The sequence below is a fragment of the Puma concolor genome, chromosome A2 (genome assembly GCF_028749965.1).
Source record: "Puma concolor isolate L17-30 chromosome A2, mPumCon1.1.hap2, whole genome shotgun sequence".
Taxonomy (NCBI): Eukaryota; Metazoa; Chordata; class Mammalia; order Carnivora; family Felidae; genus Puma; species Puma concolor.
The window spans coordinates 172157670-172178419 of NC_141668.1; the positions used below are offsets into that span (position 1 = coordinate 172157670).

The following is a 20750-nucleotide window of genomic DNA, read 5'->3' on the forward strand; positions in this document are numbered from 1 at the left end:
AAATGAGAAAGCAAGCCACGCAGGTGTCTGGGGTGCACCCGGCGGGGGCACAGCAAGTGCAAAGGCCCGGAGGTGAGAGTGCGCCCGGTGCCCAGAACCAGTGAGGACGGCGGGGGGACAGAAAGGCGGCACTTGGGATAGAAGACCCGACGAGGGAAGTGGGAGCCTAGCCTCTTTCGGAGAAGAGGAGGGGCTCGACCCCACCCCGCGCAGGCCGCTCCCTTCGGCCTCCTCGGAGCCGGGCCTCGCCCCCAGCCACACCCCCTCTCCCTGCTCGGGGGTGCCAAGGAGACTCGGCCCCGCCCCTCCCAGCCCCGTCTTCGGGCTTCCAGGCCCCGCTCCGTCCCCTTCCTTACTCGGAGCCCTGCGAGAGAGGCGCCCGCACTGAGTTTGTCCCTCCGCGACCACCGTCGCCCGGGCAGGCGCCTGCCGCGCGCGCCGCCCGCCTCGCTCCCGCGCGCTCCTCCACCCCACGCCGTGCGTGCCTTGCGTGCCTTGCGTGAGCGTGCGCGGGCGCGTCGGCCGGCAAGGGAGCAGCAAACGGCCGGCGGCGGGCGGCGGGCGGCGGGCGCCGCGCGGGGGGCGGGCGGCGCGGAGGAGGCGGCAGTGGCCATGGCCGAGGCGTCGCCGCAGCCCGGACGGTACTTCTGCCACTGCTGCTCGGTCGAGATCGTGCCGCGCCTGCCGGTGAGGCGCGGGCCGGGGCGGCGGGCGGGGGCTCTCTCTCCCTTGGCCTGAAGCGAGCTGGCCCCGCCGGGGAAACTGAGGCCCGGGCGGCGTTGGCCCGGGTCTCTGCGGAGGGCCCGGAGGCGGGGCCCACCCCCGGGGAAGCAGCGGGACCGATGATCCCAGATGCGCGGCGGGGAGGCCGCTCGGTCCCCGATGGGGAAACTGAGGCCCGCAGAGGCCGCGTGACCTGCGCTCGGCGCCCCGCCCCGGAGGAGGGAGGTGGGGGGAATCGGACCCCGGGAGATGTCTCCGGGGGCCGTTCCCGGAGCGCGTGGTCGGCGCTGCGGGCGCCTGGCTGCGGGCCGCCTCGCCGAGCGCTCCCGCCTGCTTTCCCGATGTCGAGACAGGACGGCTGTGTACCTGGCCCGGGCCTGACAGCCCCGGGCAGACTTTCGTGACCTGAGCCTGCGCTTTTGTGCTTCCCCGGAGTGGGGGTTGGGGGCGGGTTTAGGCCCGCCTGTGGCCAGGTGTTGCCTTCTCCTTTAGGCCAGCGTTTCCCAAACCGTGTGGTGCGGCAGGGGACTGCTTGTTCACCGTACGGTGTTTCAGGCTCCTCGCCCCGGAGGTTCCTAGTTAGCAGGTCTAGGATGGGGCCCGTGTTCCCCTGCTCCAGGCCCACAGGGAAAGCGGTGGTCTAGTTCGACCCTTTCCTGTTTTACAGGTGGGAAAAATGAAGCCAGGGGAAGCGCAGGCCAGCTGTGGCCCTGACATCCTGACAGTTGCCCCTGGGCCAGCTCCCACGGAGCAGGAAGAGGGAGGTGTGGGATGGTGGAGGCCCTGCAGGTGGTGAGGATTTATTGAGCACTTTCTAGGTGCTTCTAGTACTTTGTCTCTGGCCCGCATGCTCCCCACAGTCGCCTGGGTGGTGGGTGGTGGGTGGAGGCTGTTCTCGTCTCAAAGCCAGACTCAGTCCTGCCTTTGCCAGCAGTGGGGACCCCTGGGAGGAGGGGGCCAGGGGAAGGAGTCTATGGGCATCATCCCAGCCACAGAGGAAGGAAGTGGGCTCAAGTCAGGTTGGGAGCAGAGAGCAATGCCTGGGCCCAGAAGGCGAGAAAAGGTAGGGAGGTGCGGCTTCCAGAAGCAAGGGAGGAGGGAGAAATAAAACGAAACCTCAGCTGTGAGCACCCGCTGGGGGAGCCGACACTTGCCTCACTCTAGCCTCCCGGAAGTCCTGCTTCTGCCTTTTCTGGCTTTCTGCAGCCCCAGCTCCGTTCTCGACCGTGACCACGGCAGGAGGCGGCTGGTGGCCTGACAGCTCACCGGCCTGAGTTAGTTGCCTGCAGCCCCTTGCGGCTGGTATGAGCCCAGGACAGGCCCTGGGACCCAGGCTTTCCCCAGAGCAGCCTGCCCGGAGCCGAGGGGGACCTGGGGCTGGGCGGTCTGCATAGCCAGCTGTTCTGGGCCTCTCTTCCTGGGGCCAGCACAGGGCCTGGGGCCTGGCCAGGTGTGCCCGCTTCCTGGCCATGTGGCCTTGGACCCGGAGCACCCTGATCTCTTGCAGCTGTCACCGGGCTGGGGAGGACCTGCCTCAGCACAAGAATCCGGTGGTGACAAGGTATCCTTGACCTCTGCCCTCAGAGTTTATAGGCTGGTCAGGGAGCCGGTGTTGAATAAGTGATTGGCAAATATTTAGTTAGGAATGCTGGCAAATTCCGTAAAATTAGCAAATGGCAGTAAGGTACTCGTGTGCCTGTTTGTGGGTTTGAAGGGTTCCATGAGGCCCGGTGGACAGGGTGACTGTTTACCAGTAAGGGGCGCACCTGCTGTTTCGGGATGGGGAGGGTTGGCCCTCAACCTGGTAGCGGTGGCAGGTCCCAGCCAGCACGCAGCACGTTCTGTTCACGGGAGGTAGCCCTGACTTTGGCCTGCTCTAGGGCGTTGGGGCTGGGTTTTGTGCAGTTCTTACTTTTGATTTTTGTCACCATCGTGGTACCTCTGTAGGCACTGAGATAGTGCCCGCTCTCAGGTGCTTCTCGGCAGGGTCGGGCTGAGGCCACACCCAGCTGTGCCTCTTATCACCAGCGTGGCTCTGGGTGAGGTGCTCGACCTCCCTGGACCTCCGTTTCTTCGCCTGCAAGATGGGCTTGACGAGATAACCCGTGCCCACTCGGTGGGAGCACACGTGTAGGGGGGAGCCCAGTGCCTGGCTCCCAGGACGGGGAATGGCTGGCAGCCTAGCCGGAGCAGGGCATGTGGGAGCAGGAACCAGACAGGCCGGCTGGCTTGAGGGCCTCCGAGCCTGGCACACAAGCCCAGACTCGAACCTGCCCGGGAAACGGCAGCTCTTGGGATGAGGCGGACGTGCGGGGTTGTGTGGCGCGACTGCAGGGCTGTGGAAACGCAGCGTCCACGGGCCGCCACCTGGTGTGCTTGGCACCCTGGGGCTCGCCAGGAGGTGCAGGTTCCCACCAGGGGGGCTGAGCGGGTGGCAGTCCGGGGTTGTGTCCACCCCTGTGCCGCGGCCCCGAGCGCCTCGCCGCAGGCGGTGCCTCCGATGGCCCTCTTCAGGCCGCCTTCTCGTTGCTGGCGACTGCTTTCCTTCTCAGGGACGGCCTGAGTGTGTGACTGGGCAGGACCTGGACCCGGAGGGCGCTGGGGGGAGGAAGCCAGCCTGTGGTCAGCGCCCAGCGGCGGTGGGTGTCTGCCCTCGCTCTCGTTAGGCCTCAGTCTACATGTCCTCTGTCCTTGCCCCTCGAGGGGCCTCGAGGAGTCCTGGCCCCTGATGCTTAGCAGAATAAGTGGAGTCCTTCCCATGGGGCACCTGGGGCCGGGCCTGCCTCCCCAGGCACCCTGTGGCCTTGAGCGGGTCCCTCTGGCCACCTGACAGCTCTGTGTGCCCACGTGCCGGATGCTGTGTGTCGTGCTGGGTCCTGCCCTGTGACCAGCCGTCTGTTCACCGCTGCAGAAATCCGGGTGCTCCGACGTGTGGGCTGCCCCTCTGGGGGAACAGACCCCACCCTGCAACTCCACACAGCGGGTGCCACAGAGAGGGCTGGCATTTGCTCAGGGTCTGAAGTCAGCGGGGCAGGAAGTGAGCTGAGCCCCCAAAAGGTGGCTGGATGCTGGGCGGAGCCACATCCTAGGGCACCCCAGGCCTCTGAGTCACGTGGCACTGTGGGGAGGCTGAAGTGAGGTGGGGCTCCCAGCACAGTGGGCACACATGTCGTGTCACACGGGGTCCTGGTCCCTAGCAGTGGTGTCAGAAGCACCCTGGCAAGATCAAGGAAGCTTGTAACATCTTCTGGGCTCTGTGTGTAAGCATCACTGGCTCCCTGTGGGCCTCACACACGGCCGGATCCCGGCGTGGCTCTGCACCCCGGCATCCAGCGGTGTGCGTGATGCTCACGGGCGCTTGGGGGACAGGTGGGGTCAATGTGGGGTGTGGTGCCAGCAGGGTGGGCCTTCCGTGGGCCCCGGGCACCTGTCTGCCCAGTGGCAGCTGAGGAGGGCTATGTAGAGCAGCCAGTGCATTCCCGCGGTCCGTGGGCTGGTGGGGCACAGGCTGGGAGCACCACCAGCAGGGGCCTGGGTGTCCCATCACGTCTGTGTCTGGGGCTGGGTCCGTGTTCCTTCGACGCAGTGCTACACTTGGGTTCTGCCTCTCCTGGAGGGGCCTTGAGGGGCCGGGGCCCACGGAGGCCGAGGTCACTGTACAGCAGGCGATCCCGTGGGGCCAGCCACCTCTCTACCTCCCGCCCGAGTTTCCCTGATTTAATCATGCTTGCCTGGCCGTGGTGCGAAGGAGTGCCTGAGTGAAGGGTGGCGTCTGTCCCGCAGGGCTGCCCTGGCTGACCCTGGGAGACCTGGGCAGGCTACTCCCTGGTCTGAGCCCCCGGGTCCTCCTCGTCACCGAGGAGCGGCTGAATTGCACCTCTTAGGCACGGCATAGAGACCGAGCACAGAGAGCGAGCGCTCAGTGAATTTCGCGTCTGTCTGTCCTGTCGTTGGTGTTCTGGCCACCGCCGTTGCTGATGATGCTGGGGTGGTCCCCTTCATTCCCTCTCCTCCTCCTAGGGGGAGAGGTAACTGATTCACGGTGAGGAACCATCAGAGACAGGCGCTCACAAGTTAGGGCCATTGAGCGCCGGCTGACCCCCACCTGGCAAGTGGGGCTGTCACCACCTGGACCTGGGCTCTGCCCTGTGGGTGGCAGACATCCATCCCAGCGTCTCCTGGCTTGGATGCAGATGGCCGTTACTGGCTAGTCTGATTTAACAGGAACCGGTGGGGTGTGCCCGTGGAGGAGGAGAGCACTGGGGCACCCCCAGATCTGGTCCCTTCCCTGCTGCATACAAGCAGAAGCTGCAGCCCACTCCTGAAATGCCAGTGTCAGGTGGCCCATGGTCAGGCCGATCTGGACTCAGCGTGGGGCTCGCATGGGGATGGAGAGTGTGGAGGCAGGGCCCTGACCGCAGCCAGCTGATGAGCCATAGCCCTCTGGTCCTCAGTGGCTGCTGGATTTCAGAGCCCTAGGGTTGAGGCCATCCTCCGTTTACAGGTGGGGAGACCGAGGCTTGCAGCCAGGATGTGACGTTTGAGCAGAGACCCGACTTCCAAGAGGGGGCAAGCCAGGTAGCTATCTGGGGGAGAATGCTCCGGCAGAGGGGATGGTGTGCAGGCCCTGAGAAGAGAGGGCAGGTGGCGGTGGCCTGGATGGGGCAGGGAAGCGGGAGTGGCGGGCCAGCTTGTTCTGAGCCGGCCGCAGGGGAGGAGAGTGCAGAGCAGGTAGTTCGATGAGGTTCTTGTGCGCCGCGTGGGATGGGGCTCCAAGGTGACGCTCAGAAATGGCACCCGGCCTTGGTAGCAGAAGAGGTTGCCTGTTTCTAGCAGGTCAGGCTGAGGCTGAGGCTGAGGCCGCCTGGCTCACCGGTCCTGCCCTGGCTCTTCCAGGCTTGCCCAGGGGAGCATGGAGACTGGGCGCGGGCGGCGTGCTCAGAGGAGAGGAGGGGGAGGGACAGCTTCTCACCCAGGCCCCCCCACCCCCATCCTGGCTGGAGAGGGCGGGCGCACTTCTGATTTCCGTCTCCCCCGTAGGGCGGGTGTGGTGGCGGTGGGCTCCACCAGGGCCCAGAGAGAGCCTGGACCTTGCCGCCGGCCCCGAGCCAAGGGGAGCCCTGAGCAGACGCCTGCTGTCGTCTGTGACATGGCCACGCTAAGGGCTTGATTGCCAGCGTCCTAACCGAGGCCGTCGCAGCCACCTGCAGCCACACTGGCCCATGTCCGTGGCCCTCTCTCCCCTTGGGGCTGCACCAGGCCGTGGGAGCCCTGGCCCGTCCACAGAGCTTCACGCGGCCGTCTTCCACTGCAGCCAACGGTCCGAGGGTTGGTCGTTCACTGTGGAGCCGAGCTGCCCGTCGCCCCAGTGTCCCCACTTGGGAGGGCAGGGGTCACTGTCCTCGCTGCGCCTTCTGACGGCTCTGTTGAGATACAACTCACCTGTTCACAGTGTGCATGTCAGTGTTTTCCACACGCTCAGGGCCCTGCACCCACCACTGCTATCTCGTTCCAGAACATTCCCTCACCCTAAAAGGAAGCCCTGTCCCCGTTAGCATTCACCCTCACTCCCCCTCCCCTCCCCCGGCCCCCACGAACCCCCTTCCGTCCGTGGACGAGCGTGTTCCGGACGTTTCACACACGTGGACTCACACCCCGTGGGGCCTCTCGTGTCGGGTTCCCTCCCTGAGTGTCGTGCGTTCAGGGTTCGTCCGCGGGGCAGCGGGGGTGGGCGCCTGCGCGGTGGACACGGTCATCTGTGCGCGTGCGCGGGGGACGTGGTCATGTGTGGGCGTGCGGGTGGGGGTTGCGTGGACGTGAGTGTTCGTGTCTCTCGGGTGTGGACCCAGCAGTGGGGTCGCGGGGTCGTGTGGTGACCCTGGGGTTGACCTGACGAGGAACTGACCGCGGGCCTGTCTTCCAGAGAGACCGTCCCGCTTCTCGTCCCCACCGCCAGCCGGGGGTTCTGGTTCCTCCACTTCCGCTGACGCTTAGCCGTAGTCGGCTGAGTGTCGCGGTCCCGGCGGCCGGCCGGGAGGTGGTGTCTCACGGGTTTCGGTTTGCGTTTGCTCGTTGCCTGACGGTGTCGAGCGGCTCTCTGCTGGTTTGTCGCCCTTTGTGTGTCTTTGGAGAACTGTTTTAATTCTTTGGTCATTTTTTAGCCGGGTTGTTTGTGTTTTTGGCGTTGAAGCGTTAGAGCTCTGTATTCTGGATCCCAGCTCCTATGGTGGGTGCAGTTCCTTCCTGTCCTCCCCAGTCGGCTCAGACAGTGTTCTTTGACCCCACCCTCCCTTTGCTTTTGGTGGCGGGGTAGGAGGGGGGACATGGCGCGTGCTGTGGTGGCACCCACTGCCCTGGTGGAGGTGCCTGGCACTCCCGGTGAGTGTCCACAGGGAGGCCTGTGCCTGCTGAGCCACCGGTGCCTGTGGCTCACGTGGGGCCATTGGCGGCCCCCTCCTTGACAGAGTCTGCATCCCCTCTGTGTCTGCCACTCGGCACGCGGGGACAGTGCTTCCAAAACGTCACCTTAGGTAGAAGCACAGCTTGCGCTCACGTCTGTGTCTTCCTGTCTGGGTGGCTTTTGGACACTCGTGCGAGCCCCCAACCCACAAGTTTGGTTTTGGTGTTTCCATGCCTTGCGGCCCCTGGGGCCCGCCCTCCACTCGGGACATTACACCTCCCCCATCTGACTGGTGGGCCTGGCTGGGGCGGGAGTGGCTGGGCTTGGAGGGGGCATGGCCAATGGGGGTGGGGTCACACTGCAGCCTGGGGTCACAGGCCCTGCGCTGGGATTGCTGGAATGTTCCAGAGATGCCACCACAGGACACCCGCGGGCTGGTCCCTTTGCTCAGGTGGCGCTTCCCGCCCTCAGCGGCCGCCTTCCTGGGAGCTGAGCTACTGAGGCCTCGATAGTCCTGTGACCCCACAGTCCCTCCTGCAACCTTCTCAGGAGCTCGGGGCAGGTGCCTTTATATGCAAAAGGGGAGTCTCTCACGGAATGTTCTCACGTCTCACGTCTGCACAAGTCGGGAACTGCTAGGTGGACCCGCATCAGCTGACCTGTTTGGTACAGGCTTCTTCAGAGCCTTCAACAGCTGGTGTGGCTTAGTGGAGGCCTTGAAGCTCGGAAAGTTTCGTCACCCTGAGGAGCGTGGGCTGATGGACTTTGGCACGGCAGGAGCTCACCTGGGGGCTCAGGCCTCGCCTGCACGAGGGGCAGGTCGAGGTGGCTGCGGTCATCACCACACAGAGGTGGTGGCCTCGGATGAAGGGCGCCCGCCTCTCAGACATCTCAGAGACCCGGCAGGTCTGTGCCAAATCGGACTCTGGGCCTGAGCAGTTTCACCGATGTGCCTGGAGCCGCTCGGTGTGGCCTGAGGTGGGGGTGTCCGGTGACCCCACAGGCACGGCTGACACAGCACGGGGGCCGGGACCCCCGAGATCGCACTCACCCGCCCTCTCCTCCGCAGGATTACACCTGCCCCAGATGCGAGTCTGGTTTTATTGAGGAGCTTCCCGAAGAGACCAGGTAACCCAGCCCAGGTGCACGCTGGCAGCGCCCAGGCCCCTTGGGGTGGGCGGGGCTGTGGGCGGGCAGAGCCTGGACAGGCCGCGGCGGGCAGGGGTGAGAGGTGGAGAGGGCCTCCCTCTCTCCTGACTCAGGACACCCCATCCTCCCAGGAGTACAGAGAATGGTTCCGCCCCCTCCACAGCCCCCACGGACCAGAGCAGGCCACCGTTTGAGGTGAGTCGGGCCCCAGATTGCCCTCCCCTCCCCATGTGGACCGGTCCTCCCACCTGACCCTTGACCACTGGGACCTGTCCTTCCTCGTTTCTCCCACACATGCCAAGGCTCCCCTGCTGTATCCTCAACCCTCAGAGCCCCAAGCCTGGGACGGGGCCCCGTGGCACACGGAGGAGACTTGGGGTCCAGGCAAGGGGCTGGGTCAGATAGGACCCAGGTGGCTGCTCAGGGCTCCTGTGCCGCCCCCCCCCCCCCCCCACGGTCCCATGGCCCTCCTCCCCACAGAAGGTCCTCGGGGCCCTGCCCTCCCCCCGCCCCGTGGTCACATTGCCCTCCCCCTCACAGAACGCGGACCAGCACCTGTTCACACTGCCACAGGGCTATGGGCAGTTTGCTTTCGGCATCTTTGACGACAGCTTCGAGATCCCCACGTTCCCCCCTGGGGTGCAGGCCGACGAGGGCAGGGACCCTGAGAGCCGTCGGGAGAGAGAGCAGCACTCCCGGCACCGGTATGGCGCCCGGCAGCCTCGCGCCCGCCTCACTGCACGACGGGCCACCGGCCGGCACGAAGGCGTCCCCACGCTGGAAGGGTGAGGGCGCTTGGGGGCAGCCAGCGGGTGGGACGCTCCCGAGAGTCTTGCAGCCTGCCCCACGCTGACTTAGGTGGCCTGACCGTCTGCCCCTCCAGAAGGTTCTGTGGTTACAGAGGGGCGGATGCTAGCTCTGGGGCTGACCTGTGGGCGGGGCACTTCCTCTGTGCATCCAGGCAGAGCCCACCGTGCTGACGAGCTGTGGAGGGGGGCCCCTACAGTATGGCCCGGGGGGCCTCTCGTCCACCCAGTGCCTTCCATCCTTCTGGAGGGGGGTATGTCCCCTGACTCCCTCATTCCCGTCTGTTCAGACATGGCCGATTCACGTTTGGGTCCTTGTCTCCCAGGGCGGCAGGCAAGTGGGGTGGGTTTTGGGCCCCCCTGCTCCACCACAAAGCCCCGAGCTCCCTCCGTGTCGGCGTCGGCACCAGGAACGGTTTCTCTGTAACCTGAGGCTCGTTCAGAGGACTTGGGGTGAAAAGGAAACATTTTTCTGAGGGCCCCACTCCCAGAGAACACAGGGTCCTCCAGCATCTTCGTAGATGCAACCAGGCTGTGCACAGAAGTGCCTGTGTCACAGGGAGCCCCGACGCTCTCTGCTGTGTTCCATTCCAGCCCAGGACACAGCCTGGGCTGCCCTGACCCCCCAGGTGTCTCGTGTTCGTGAGCTGCCCTGTAGCAGCCCCTCGCCCCCAAGCTCGGACACGGGCTTCGCTGTGACCTCAGCCGGACGTCGCGGAGCGTCTGCAAACAGCAGGGCTGGGGATCCCTACCCCCCAGGTTGTAAACTAGGGAGCAGGTGTGGTCACGAGTTAACGGGCACGGTCCAGGCCTCTGGGAAAGCTGGCCCGAAAATCTGCAAGGGAGACAGTTTTCTCGGCCTGTCTTGTGTTTGATTGCTTGCAAATCTTGCTGGTTGAAAACACAACCTTTAAAACACCGTGAAGTTCAGAGCCGGACACGTGTGTCCTCTGCTGCCTCCCCTGGGGGTGCCCAGCCTTGGAGGGCGCTGACCACAGGCGGGGCCCCGCTCTGTTCCAGGATCATCCAGCAGCTGGTCAATGGCATCATCACTCCTGCCAGCATCCCCAGCCTGGGCCTGGGCCCCTGGTGAGTAGGTGGGCGGGTCCCCTCGCGCCCTGCCCAGCCCCTCTGCCACTTGAACCCCAGACCTCTCTGCCCAGGGGTGTCCTGCACTCAAACCCGATGGACTACGCCTGGGGGGCCAACGGCCTGGATGCCATCATCACGCAGGTACAGGGTGGCCTCCCCGAGGTGGGCACCAGGGTGTCACCATCTTCCGGGGACCAGGATGTCCCTGGTGTGGATGCCCTGCTCCCCATAACTCCCATCCTGAGGCCGGGGGGCCCCGTGTGGACCTGCACGTTCTCCTGAGCTGTCCCTGGGGATGGGGTGTTCACCATGACCTTGGTGGCCCTTGTGCGGTAGGAACGCTGCCAACTTCGTAGCCTTTCGCTGGTGAACTGGTGGTGAACGTGGCCACAGCCAGGCCCAGCCCTTTGGTTCTAGCGGGTGAGAGGACTTAGGGTGGGACCCTCGGCGCTGGGAGGGGCCTCCCTGGCTGCAGGGTGACCCCGACAGGATGAGCAGAAGAGTGGACAGGCGTGGGGGGCAAGGGGGCTCAGCCTCGGCGGAGGGGGGGGTCCGAGGTCCCAGAAAAACACAGCCTTGGTGCTTTTGCAGGTAACCCGGCCTTGCGTTTCAGAGCCCCGCGGGGCGAGGGGCCGCGCCTGCCTGTCGAACTCCTGGCACTCTGGCCTCTTGTCTTTCAGCTCCTCAATCAGTTTGAAAACACGGGCCCCCCCCCAGCAGACAAAGAGAAGATCCAGGCCCTCCCCACCGTCCCCGTCACCGAGGAACACGTAGGTAAGTGGCTCGCCCCCTCCCGGGGACACCTGGGGTGGGGGGTTCCCCGGTCTCCGCCATCACAGGCTCCCTGCCCTGCAGGCTCCGGGCTGGAGTGTCCCGTGTGCAAGGACGACTACGGGCTGGGAGAGCGCGTGCGGCAGCTGCCCTGCAGTCACCTCTTCCACGACGGCTGCATCGTTCCCTGGCTGCAGCAGGTGAGCCGGCCCCTGCCCACCCCCAGGCCGAACCCTGGCCCTGGCCCCTGCCCCTGCCCCCGCCCCCGCCGCAGGCTCGGCCCCTCACCCCCCCCACCCCCCCCCACCCCCCGCTGTCCCCACACAGCACGACAGCTGCCCCGTGTGCCGGAAGAGCCTCACCGGACAGAACACGGCCACCAACCCCCCGGGCCTGAGCGGCGTGAGCTTCTCGTCCTCGTCGTCCTCGTCGTCCTCGAGCTCGCCGAGCAACGAAAACCCAGCGGGCAACTCGTGAGCGCGCCGGCCAGGCAACTCGTGAGCGCGCCGGCCGGCCTCCAGAGAGGGCACAGGACCTGGGCCTTGCCAGGCCCAGCGGGGCGGGGCAGGGCGGGGCGGGACAGGGGGCGGCGCGGCGGGGCTGGAGCCTGGAGGTACCCCCGCCTGCCTCCGCCCCCGCACCACCCCCGCGCCACCGCCGGCCGAGCCTCGAGGACCGCAGGCCCCGCTCCCCCCAGGCCGGAGCAGGCTCAGCCCTCCCCGCGGAGTGTGTCACGCAGGAGCCTGGGCACGCGTCGACCCCCCCCACCCGTTTGTCTCTAACCTCACCCCTACACATTTGACGGCGGAAAGGTTTTTATAATTTTAAATTATTACTGCTTTGAAATAAATGGACGTTTAGCTCACGTGCGGCCTGCATGATCTGTGGAGAGAGCGGGTGGAGCCGCTAGGCCGTGGTCTCTGCGACGCCTGGACGGGTCGCCAGCCCCCAACCCAGGCGCCGGGAGCTCGGGACCACAGGATGACCAGCAAAACAAGAACAAAACTGCTCCGACAGACATTTTTTAAAGGAAAAAATACGTGTATCTTGAAAGCTATTTAAAAATACACCTACTTAGAGAAGCAGGTAGTTCGGGGTCTTCCTTCCGCGTCGGCGCCAGGGGCGGGCCAAGCTTCTCCGGCCTTGGCGGGCTCCGTGGCCGCAGACCCCGGGGATCCCGGGACCCCGGGACCTGGGGCGGGCGGCAGCTTCACAGTGTTGCAGAAGGTGGGCTGAGGCGGGGCCTGTCGGCAGCGCCACCCCGCCCCCTGCCCGCTGGGAGCCTGACTGCGTGTGTGTTTGTGTGGCCGCGGGGGGCGGGCGGGGACCAGGGGCCTTGACCCCAGTGAGTGTCCGGGCTGCACACACCCCCACCCCAGGGACTGTCCCCTTTCCGCAGCAGAATATCCCATCTCGCTCGGCCGGCTGCAGAGCTGGGTTTGGACCTGGGCTGGGACCTGGGCTCTGAGCTCCGCCCCCTTTCCTTCCATTGGTGCTGGGCGGGGAGGGCTCAGGGGTGCCCGGTGGGCAGCAGGCACAGCCTCCCCGGGACCCTGAGCTCCTGAAGGACACTGGCATGAAGCCCCCTTGGCCCACCCATGGCCCCTCCTCATCCTCACGGCCAGCAGCTCGGGGTCTGCCTGTCTCTCTGCCTCCCTCTCGAGAGGACCTCGTGAGGACACTGCCCCCCCCCCCCGAAAGGGGGCCTTGAAAGGTTCCCTCTGCCACATGGGTGACACATCTGTAGGTCCCAGGACCAGAATGGGGACCTGTGACCCAGGCACATCCACGTTGCCCTCTCTCTCTTGGCCCTCAGACCTCCTCCCTGCCTCGGACACCGGTGGGTTCCCACCTCAGAGCCTCTGCCTGGGCCGGGTCCGGCCCAGAGTGACCTTCCCAGACCTTCCGGTGAGCACACGGCCACATCCTTCAGTCTCCGTCCCGGGTGGTGAGTGGGGCCTCCGTGCCCTCCCAGCCTGTGAACGGACACCTGCAGCCTGTGCTCAGCTGAGCGTCCACCTCCCCGCAGACTCAGACAGGAGCCCCCTGGGAGTCAGGCTGCATCTGTGGGGGTCCTGCAGTGTCCCCAGCCCGGCACACTGCGGACACACCGTTATTGCTTGTGGAACAGAGGAGTGACCAGACGTGCTTTGCCAGGGCCTGGGCTTCCCCAGCCCCTGGCCGTGCAGCTCGGGCATCTTGTGGGATCTCTGTCCAGCTGCTCCTCGTGGCCCCTGGGAACCTCAGGAGACCAGGACGGGCAGGAAGTGGGTGGACAGGTGGTGCCGCTGTGTCCGGCCACCGCGCCTCGGGGACCCCTGCCCATCCAGCGCCAGGAACATGGGCCGACCGCGGTGACGCCAGCGGAGCGAGGCGTAGGTGTTATAGCCGTTCTCCTCGATGCGCTCCTGGAACCTGCAGTGGGCGGTGTAGACCCGCTTCGGGGGGTCGGGTGTGTGAGGCAGGCCACCGGATACCTGCCCGCCCACCGGACACCCCGCCCCGCCCTGGACGCCCCGTCCCCCACCGGACACCCTGCCTGTCCCCCAGACACTGGTCCCCGCACTGGACACCCACCCACCCCCAACCACCACATACACTGTGCACTCACCGACCCGTAGAGATGGCCCCCGCGGTTCATGGCCACGTAGAAGCCGGTGTGCACAGCCTTGAGGGCCACGACGCCCACACGGATGGAGCGGATCTCAATGATGCCTGGGGGCAGGGGGCAGTCAGGGCCCGTGGTCCGCCATCTACTCACCTGTGCACTCTCGTTCGTTCGTTCATTCATTCATTCGTTCAGGTGACATTCACCAAGCACCTACTGTGTGCTTGGCCCTGTGATGGGCATGGTGACACACGGGACCACACAGGCCCTGCAGGTGCACCCCAAAGATGTGGGGGTGACCAAGGGGCAGGAAGGACACTCGAGCCAATGTGAAGGCTCAAGACAGGATCAGCCCTGCCAAGCGGGGGGAAGTCAGCGGGGCAGGAGGGCACTGAGTTAGGTCAAGGGTGAGAAAACCAAGCCAGAGGAGGCAGGGGATGGCCTGGGCAAGCGTGATGTCAGAACAAGTGACGGGTGTGATGGGCGTAGACCCCCCAGCCGGCCTCCAGAGGGGAGGCATGGTCCAGGCGAAGGCCTGGAGGCGGGACACGGGGTGTCTACAGATTACCGTGCTCAACTCCATGAGCACAGCATGGATGCTGCTGGAGCTCTGTGCCCCACCAAGCCCACGTATCAACTCCAGGTGGGAGGTGCCTGCTGTGTCTCCTTCCTAGAGAGGGAAACTGAGCCTGGGAAGTGGCAGAGCCAGCTTTGGGCCTGACTTGCAGATGGGTGACCCTGGGTGACCCTGTCCCACTCTGAGCTGCTCAGTGAAGTAGAACTGTGGGATGAGCAGCCACCCACAGCCTCAACCTCCTCCCCCCCCCCCCCCCCCCCCCAGGTACTGGGGCCTAATCTGGAGTCAAGGCCTTGCCCTCTGGGCTTCAGTCTGGACTTGGATGCCCGAGGTGATGGGGAGCTCACTCTGTTGCATGGGGCCTTTGTTCCTCCTATTTCCTCTGTCAGAAAGGAAAGTGGTCCTTGCCCTGCTGACTTCCTCCCACTTGGCAGGACCAGGGCGAGCCTTCACGCTGGCTCAAGTGTCCTTCCTGCCCCCTCGGTCACCCCCACATCTTTGGGGTGCTCCCGCAGGGCCTGTGTGGTCCTGAGTGTTACCATGCCAGCTCCTTCGCCCTATATGAAAGCCAACCCAAGCCCATCTCCATGGAGAGGCCCCAGACCTCTCAGATAAAGCTGCCACCCAGTCATCTCCTGGACGTCACTCTGTTTTCATTTTCTTTGCACCCTTTGTGGCCTCCTGTGAAATTACCACATTAGCTGTTCATTTGTTTTACTGCTTTACTCTGCTGTGGGAGTCCCATGAAGGTGGCTGTCCTGGTCACTGCTACGTCCCCCGTGCCCAAGGCAGCATACAATAGGTGCCCAATTAGGAACCACAGCATTAATGAAGGAGAGAAGAGCTCCAAGGACCCCCCCCCACCCCCACCCTGTGGGGCCATCAACCATGTCACTGCCACTGCTGTCCAGATGGGGAAGGTGCAGCTCAGACAGAAACAGCGACTGTCCCAAGTCACCTGGCAGATCCAGGCCCCACACCCATCTTGAGGCCACCCTGCCTGCCTGTGCCCACCGCTGAGCAACTGGCCCAGCCAGTCCCCCTGTCATCGCCCTTGTCCGGTGAACCTAATGAGAGCCCTGGGAGCCCGATGAAAGCAGCTGGAGGGGCAGGGGGTGATTATCTGCCCTAATGGTGGTGATTCAGGCAGTGGCCAGTGATCAGCCACCGCCCCCCACGCCCCACCCCATTCCCTGACCTGGGCCTCAGAGCTCTCCGGAGACTGAGACAGGACCGGGGGCCACTGACTGTCCTCAGCTGTCCCAGGCTCTAGCTTCTCTTTGGCCCCATGTCCCCTCTTGCCTCATACGTCCCACAAACACTGAGTGCCTGCTGTGTGCTGGGCAGGACATCTTGACAAGGTTATGGGCATGAAGGAGCCCCAGCGACACCCCTGCCCCCACCCCAGCAGTGTGTCCCAGGGCTGTTCATTTTCCCTCTCTGTGCCTCAGTTTCCTCATCTACCAAAAGGATGCCTAGGAAGAAATAGAGGGGTCCCTAACTCAGGCAGATCCTGAGTTTGGATCTGCAGTGTGGGAAGTCCAGAGTCCAGACCCCAGCTCTGCCTCCACTTCATGATGTAACTGGGCCCCCCGGGGGCCCTTCCAGGAGCAGAGTTGCCCTTCTGTAGATGGCCCCAGTGACCCCAGCCTCGACTATTCTGCAAGGACCTTTCTGTGCTGCGGAGCCAGGCCCAGAGCCAGGAGCTTCCTCGGTGACCTTTACTTTAACTGTCCCACCCTCCCACCGTGTGGGCTGGGCCCATTTCACAGTTGAGAATACCGAGGTCCCCGACGGGAAGCGACTTGGCCAACAGCACACACACAGCCAGAGGAGCCTCTGGGACGCTCCCACGCGCGCAGGAGGGCCCGGCTCATCCTTACTATCATGTTGCCCTTGTTGGTACTGCCGGCCTGTCTGCCTTGGACCCCCTCCCCGGACTCACTGTCAGCTCCGTGACGCCAGCGGGTGCCCTGCACGCGGCCGCTGGGGTCCACTCGCAGGAAGAAGTGGGTGGAGGAGAAGAGGCGCCTCCAGCGCACGTCGCCCTCCAGGTGTGGGTAGCTGCGCGGTCTCCGCGGGCTGTTTGGGGTCCCCGCGGCGCCGGACGCCCGCGCCAGCAGCAGCCACACCAGGCTCAGCCACAGGCGGCCGCGCATGTCCCCGCGCCCGGCTCGCCGCCCTCTCCTGTCTCCCCGCGCGTCCGCGGCCGGGCCATCGCCGGGACGGGGGCGGGGCGCCCGGAGGGGCCGGCCCATGCGGGCCAATAGGGAGCCTCGGGGGCGGGAGCCGCTCCACAGGGGGCGGGGCGGGGCCGGGGGCGGGGCCGCGATCAATGAGCCAACCAATGGAGAGGCTGGGGCTGGCCAATGGGGCGTCGTGGGGGGGGCGGGGCAAACGCTGCAGGGGCGGGGCAACGAGGCGGCTGGGGCGGGACCAGGACGCGGGGCGGGGCCCACTCGGGAAAACATTCCTGCCTCCGCGCGTGTTTGTCCTGCGGGATGGGGAGGGCAGCAGTGCGTGTTCCTGAGTCACCGGGTTAGCCTGCAGGGGCTGCGGGGGCGTGGGTGTGAGAGAGGCGAGCCCGTAGAGACGCAGAGGGAGACAGCTACGGGAGAGACAAAGACGAAGATGGAGAGACAGAGACTCTGAGACACACGAGGAAAGGCGGCTAAGAGACACAGAGACAGAGAGAGATAGAGAGATCTGAGAGATACCGGGAGAAATGGAGCAGCTCAGGGGTCAGAGACTGGGTGGGAAGTTCTGGCCTGCGTGTCCGTGCCAGCCAGGTCCCTGCACTGGGCATGCCCAGGTGGGATTTGTCTGCCCTCCAGACTGAACTCCCTGAGAGGCTCAGGGGCAGGGTCTTCACTGAGGCGTGGGCATGGGGAGGCATGTAGGTAGGGGAGCAAGTGAACGCCTGGGAATGCTGTGCTACAGGTGTTGGAGCAGGGGGGTGGATGGGGTGCGGGGGGCGGGAAGGTGGCTGATGGCGGATGGACACATGAGCACATCTGTGGCCGGCTGACAGGGGCATGGGTGATGACTGAGGCCAGCACCCTGTGCCCAGCGTTCAGAGCTGCATGTCCGAGGTGGGAATGGCGTGGCTCCGTTTACACCCACACCTGCTCATCATTCACAGACACACCCAGGGCCCACTGGGAGGCACCCTGTGCCCTGGATCCTGAGAATAGCACAGTGAACCTTCACAGACTCAGAGCCAAGAGATGTCATTGACAGATGGGGAAACCGAGGCTGAGTGGGTCAGCAGCTTCCCCAAAGCCCCACACAGGACACATCCCAGGGCTCCAGTCCCTGTCCCTCTGCTGCCATAGACCCAGTCCTGCAGCCAGAGCCCCAGGTGGCACCTTTAAATAGCACCCGGTGACAAGCCTGACCTGATGGCGTGTTGGAGGGGTAACCGGTCTGGCCAGAAGCTGGGATGCCTTCCTTGTGGCTCTGGGGATTCCCTGATCTCTCTTCCTGGCCCCAGGAGGGCCATGCGTGGTGTGTGCCCCCTCCCATCTGGGAGAGGATGTCCCCCACACTCAGAGCCCTGAGGCCAGTGCCTGAGGGACCCTGCATGCTTGTATCAGGTCCCCAAGCCTCGGTGTCTCTGGAAAATGGGCCGGGAAGGGAAGGCTGGAAGGACAGAATGAGGGAATCCGTGACCTCGCTGGGCAGAGGGTGCAACACACAAACTTGGAATAACATCCTGATTCCCACCAGGCAACACTCAGTCTTCCCTTCCTGGAGTTTCCCCACCCTGCCCCCCAGGAGGACAATCTTCGGGCTCTGCGTGACGGGGGTGGGACCCACGCCCAGGAAGCTGTCCTGCCCCAGGCGTTGTTGCAGGTTAATAACAGCTTCATTGAAATATATAGTTCAGGGGGCGCCTGGGGGGCTCAGGTCAATGATGTCTGCGGTCTGTGAGTTCGAGTCCTGTGTCGAGCTCTGTGCTGACAGCTCAGAGCCTGGAGCCTGCTTCACATTCTGTGTCTCCCTCTCTGTCTGCCCTTCCCCCACTCATGCTCTGTCTCTTTCTCTCTCTCTCTCTGTCAAAAATAAATAAACGTTAAAAAAAATTGAAATATAATTCACACATCACACAATTCCCTCATGTAAGTACACAACTCTGTTTTCAGTACACAGTTGTCAGCCATCACCTAGAATCTCTATCTAGTTCCAGAATATTCCATCAGCCTAGAAAGAAACACGGACCCATTAGTATTCACCTCAAGTCCCTCCCCCACCAGCCCCCGCCCCCACGAGCCCCCCTCGTGTCCCTGGATGAGACTGTTCTGGACGTTTCACACACGTGGACTCACACCCCGTGTGGCCTCTCGTGTCAGGTTCCCTCCCTGAGTGTCGTGTGTTCGGGGTCCGTCCGCGGGGTGGCGGGTGTGGGCGCCTCGCTCCTGCTCGCGGCCGAGGGATCTGCGCGTGCGCGTTGGACACACGGTATGTATCATTCATCTATTGACGGATACTTGGTTGTTTCTACCTTTAAAAAAAATTTTTTTTTAATGTTTACTTATTTTTGAGAGAGAGAGAGAGAGAGACAGAGTGTGAGTGGGGAAAGGGCATTAAAGAGAGAGGGAGACACAGAATCCAAAGCTGACTCCAGGCTCTGAGCTGTCAGCACAGATCCCGACGCGGGGCTCGAAGTCACAAACTGTGAGATCATGACCTGAGCCGGAGTCGGACGCTTAACCAACTGAGCCATCTAGGTGCCCCTAAAAAAAGTGTTTAATGTGTTTATTTTTGAGAGAGAGAGAGACAGAGTGTGAGCGGGGGAGGAGCAGAGAGAGAGGGAGACGTGGAATCCTAAGCAGGCTGCAGCCTCTGAGCTGTCAGCACGGAGCCTGACTCGGGGCTCGAACTCATGAACCGTGAGATCATGACCTGAGCCGAAGTCTGGTGCTTAATGGACTGAACCACCAGGTGCCCCATGGGCTGTTTCTACCTTTCGGCTGCTGTGAATTATGTTGCCGTGGACGTGGGTGTGGCCTTGCTTTCGCTTCTTCCGTGTGTGTGTGCAGTGCGATTGCTGGGTCATATAATAATTCTGTGTTCAGTGTTTTGAGGAACTTCTAGACCGTTGTCCACAACGGCTGCCCCGTCTTATGCCCCAGCAGCCGTGCCTGAGGGTTCTGATTTCTACACACCCTCCCGACGCTGGTGATTGTCCGTTGTTTTGACTACCGGCACCTTCGTGGGGGCAGAGTGATGTCTCACTGCGGTTTTTTGAGAGACTTCAAACCTACAGAAAAGTTGTAAGGACAGTGCAGTGAGCACCCTGTTCCTGTATTCTCCAATTCTATGTATTCTTTTTGCTCTCCATCAGCAGGAGGGCACGCACCCTGTGGCATATATGCACAAGGGAATTTTTAAAAATTTTTTGACACTTATTTATTTTTGAGAAACAGAGTGAGATGAAGCGTGAGTGGGGGAGGGGCAGAGGGAGAAGGAGACACAGAACCCGAAGCAGGCTTCAGGCTCTGAGCAAGCGGTCAGCAGAGAGCCCGACGCGGGGCTCGAACCCACGAACCGTGAGCTCATGACCCAAGCCGAAGCCGGACGCTTAACCGACTGAGCCACCCAGGCGCCCCCAGGAATTCTATGCCCCAGGAACAGCACAGTGTGGATGAATTTCAGACATAATGTTGTGTAGAAGTAGCCTGACACAAGGAGGTCCATTTATGTCACAGTCTGCAACGGGGCCGAAGCAGCCACGGTGTGAGGCATCAGGATGTGGGTGTCACTCTTGGGGCAGCTATGGGACCGTGAGGGGGCTTCAGGGGCGGGGCATGTTTCGGAATACCCATGTGTCCGGTTGGTGGAAACTGAGCTATATTCTTGACCTGTGCACTGTTGACATTATGCCTCCACACACACACGCGCGTAATCTTTTTACGTAAGTGGGTATTCGAGAATAAGCCACAGGGATGGTACCAGTTCACCTCTAAACATGTGGATGTATCTCCCGAAGGCAAGGTCCTCTGTCATAACCAAACTGCAATTTAATCCACCATCCATGCTCAGATGGCCCCTGTTGTCCCCACAATGTCCTTCAATAGTTTTTTTTTTTTTTTTTCCTGATCACAAACTCAGGATAGTCTCTGATCCGCTGATTAACGGTCCCCCAAGATATATCCATATTCTCATCCCAGGAACCTGTGAATTTTACCTCATTTGGAAAAAGAGTCTTGGCAGATACAATTAAGATTTTCAGATGAGGAAATCATCCCAGTGGGCCGTAAATACAGCCACAAGTGTCCTTATAAGAGAAGCAGAAGAGGGAGATTTGACATAGACACAGAGGAGGCCACGTGACCACGGAGGCAGAGACTGCAGGGGCTCAGCCACAGGCCAAGGGACACGTGGAGCCCCCAGAAGCTGGAGGAGGTGGGAAGGACCCTCCCCTGGAGCCTCCAGTGGGAGCACAGCCCTGCCACACCTTTATTTCAGCTCACAGATACTGACGTTGCCCGTCTGGTCTGCAGAAATGTGAGAGAATAACTTTCTGTTGTTGAAGGTACACGCAGCCCTAGGGGGCTGATACCATCTCCTCCCATCTAGAGATCCTGGCCTTTCTCCACCTTTCTCAACATGGACACAACC

At 63.2% G+C, this 20750-nt stretch overlaps 2 protein-coding genes across 5 annotated transcripts; one reads left to right on the forward strand and one right to left on the reverse strand.

The window, feature by feature from the left end:
• The first annotated feature begins 493 nt into the window (after positions 1-493).
• On the forward strand, positions 494-11418 carry RNF126 (ring finger protein 126). Of its 4 annotated transcripts, none has more exons than XM_086699779.1 (9): positions 494-687; positions 8193-8251; positions 8386-8467; positions 8846-9057; positions 10099-10167; positions 10242-10311; positions 10851-10944; positions 11026-11141; positions 11269-11418. In XM_086699779.1, exons 1-9 carry the CDS (start codon positions 613-615, stop codon positions 11416-11418), a joined length of 927 nt encoding a protein of 308 aa, XP_086555905.1. In that variant the 5' UTR covers positions 494-612. The 4 variants fall into 4 exon arrangements, with proteins under 4 accessions (XP_086555905.1, XP_086555906.1, XP_086555904.1 ...); XM_086699780.1 differs by having other exon boundaries at positions 502-687; positions 8404-8467; XM_086699778.1 differs by having other exon boundaries at positions 504-687; positions 8404-8467; positions 8813-9057.
• Positions 11419-11591: 173 nt separating this feature from the next.
• Positions 11592-16333, reverse strand: FGF22 (fibroblast growth factor 22). Its single transcript, XM_086699787.1, has 3 exons — positions 16072-16333; positions 13553-13656; positions 11592-13379 (listed from the first exon to the last, which is right to left on the reverse strand). The coding sequence occupies exons 1-3, from the start codon at positions 16283-16285 to the stop codon at positions 13185-13187; spliced, it is 513 nt and encodes a 170-aa protein (XP_086555913.1). The 5' UTR covers positions 16286-16333; the 3' UTR covers positions 11592-13184.
• Between the last annotated feature and the right edge of the window lie 4417 nt (positions 16334-20750).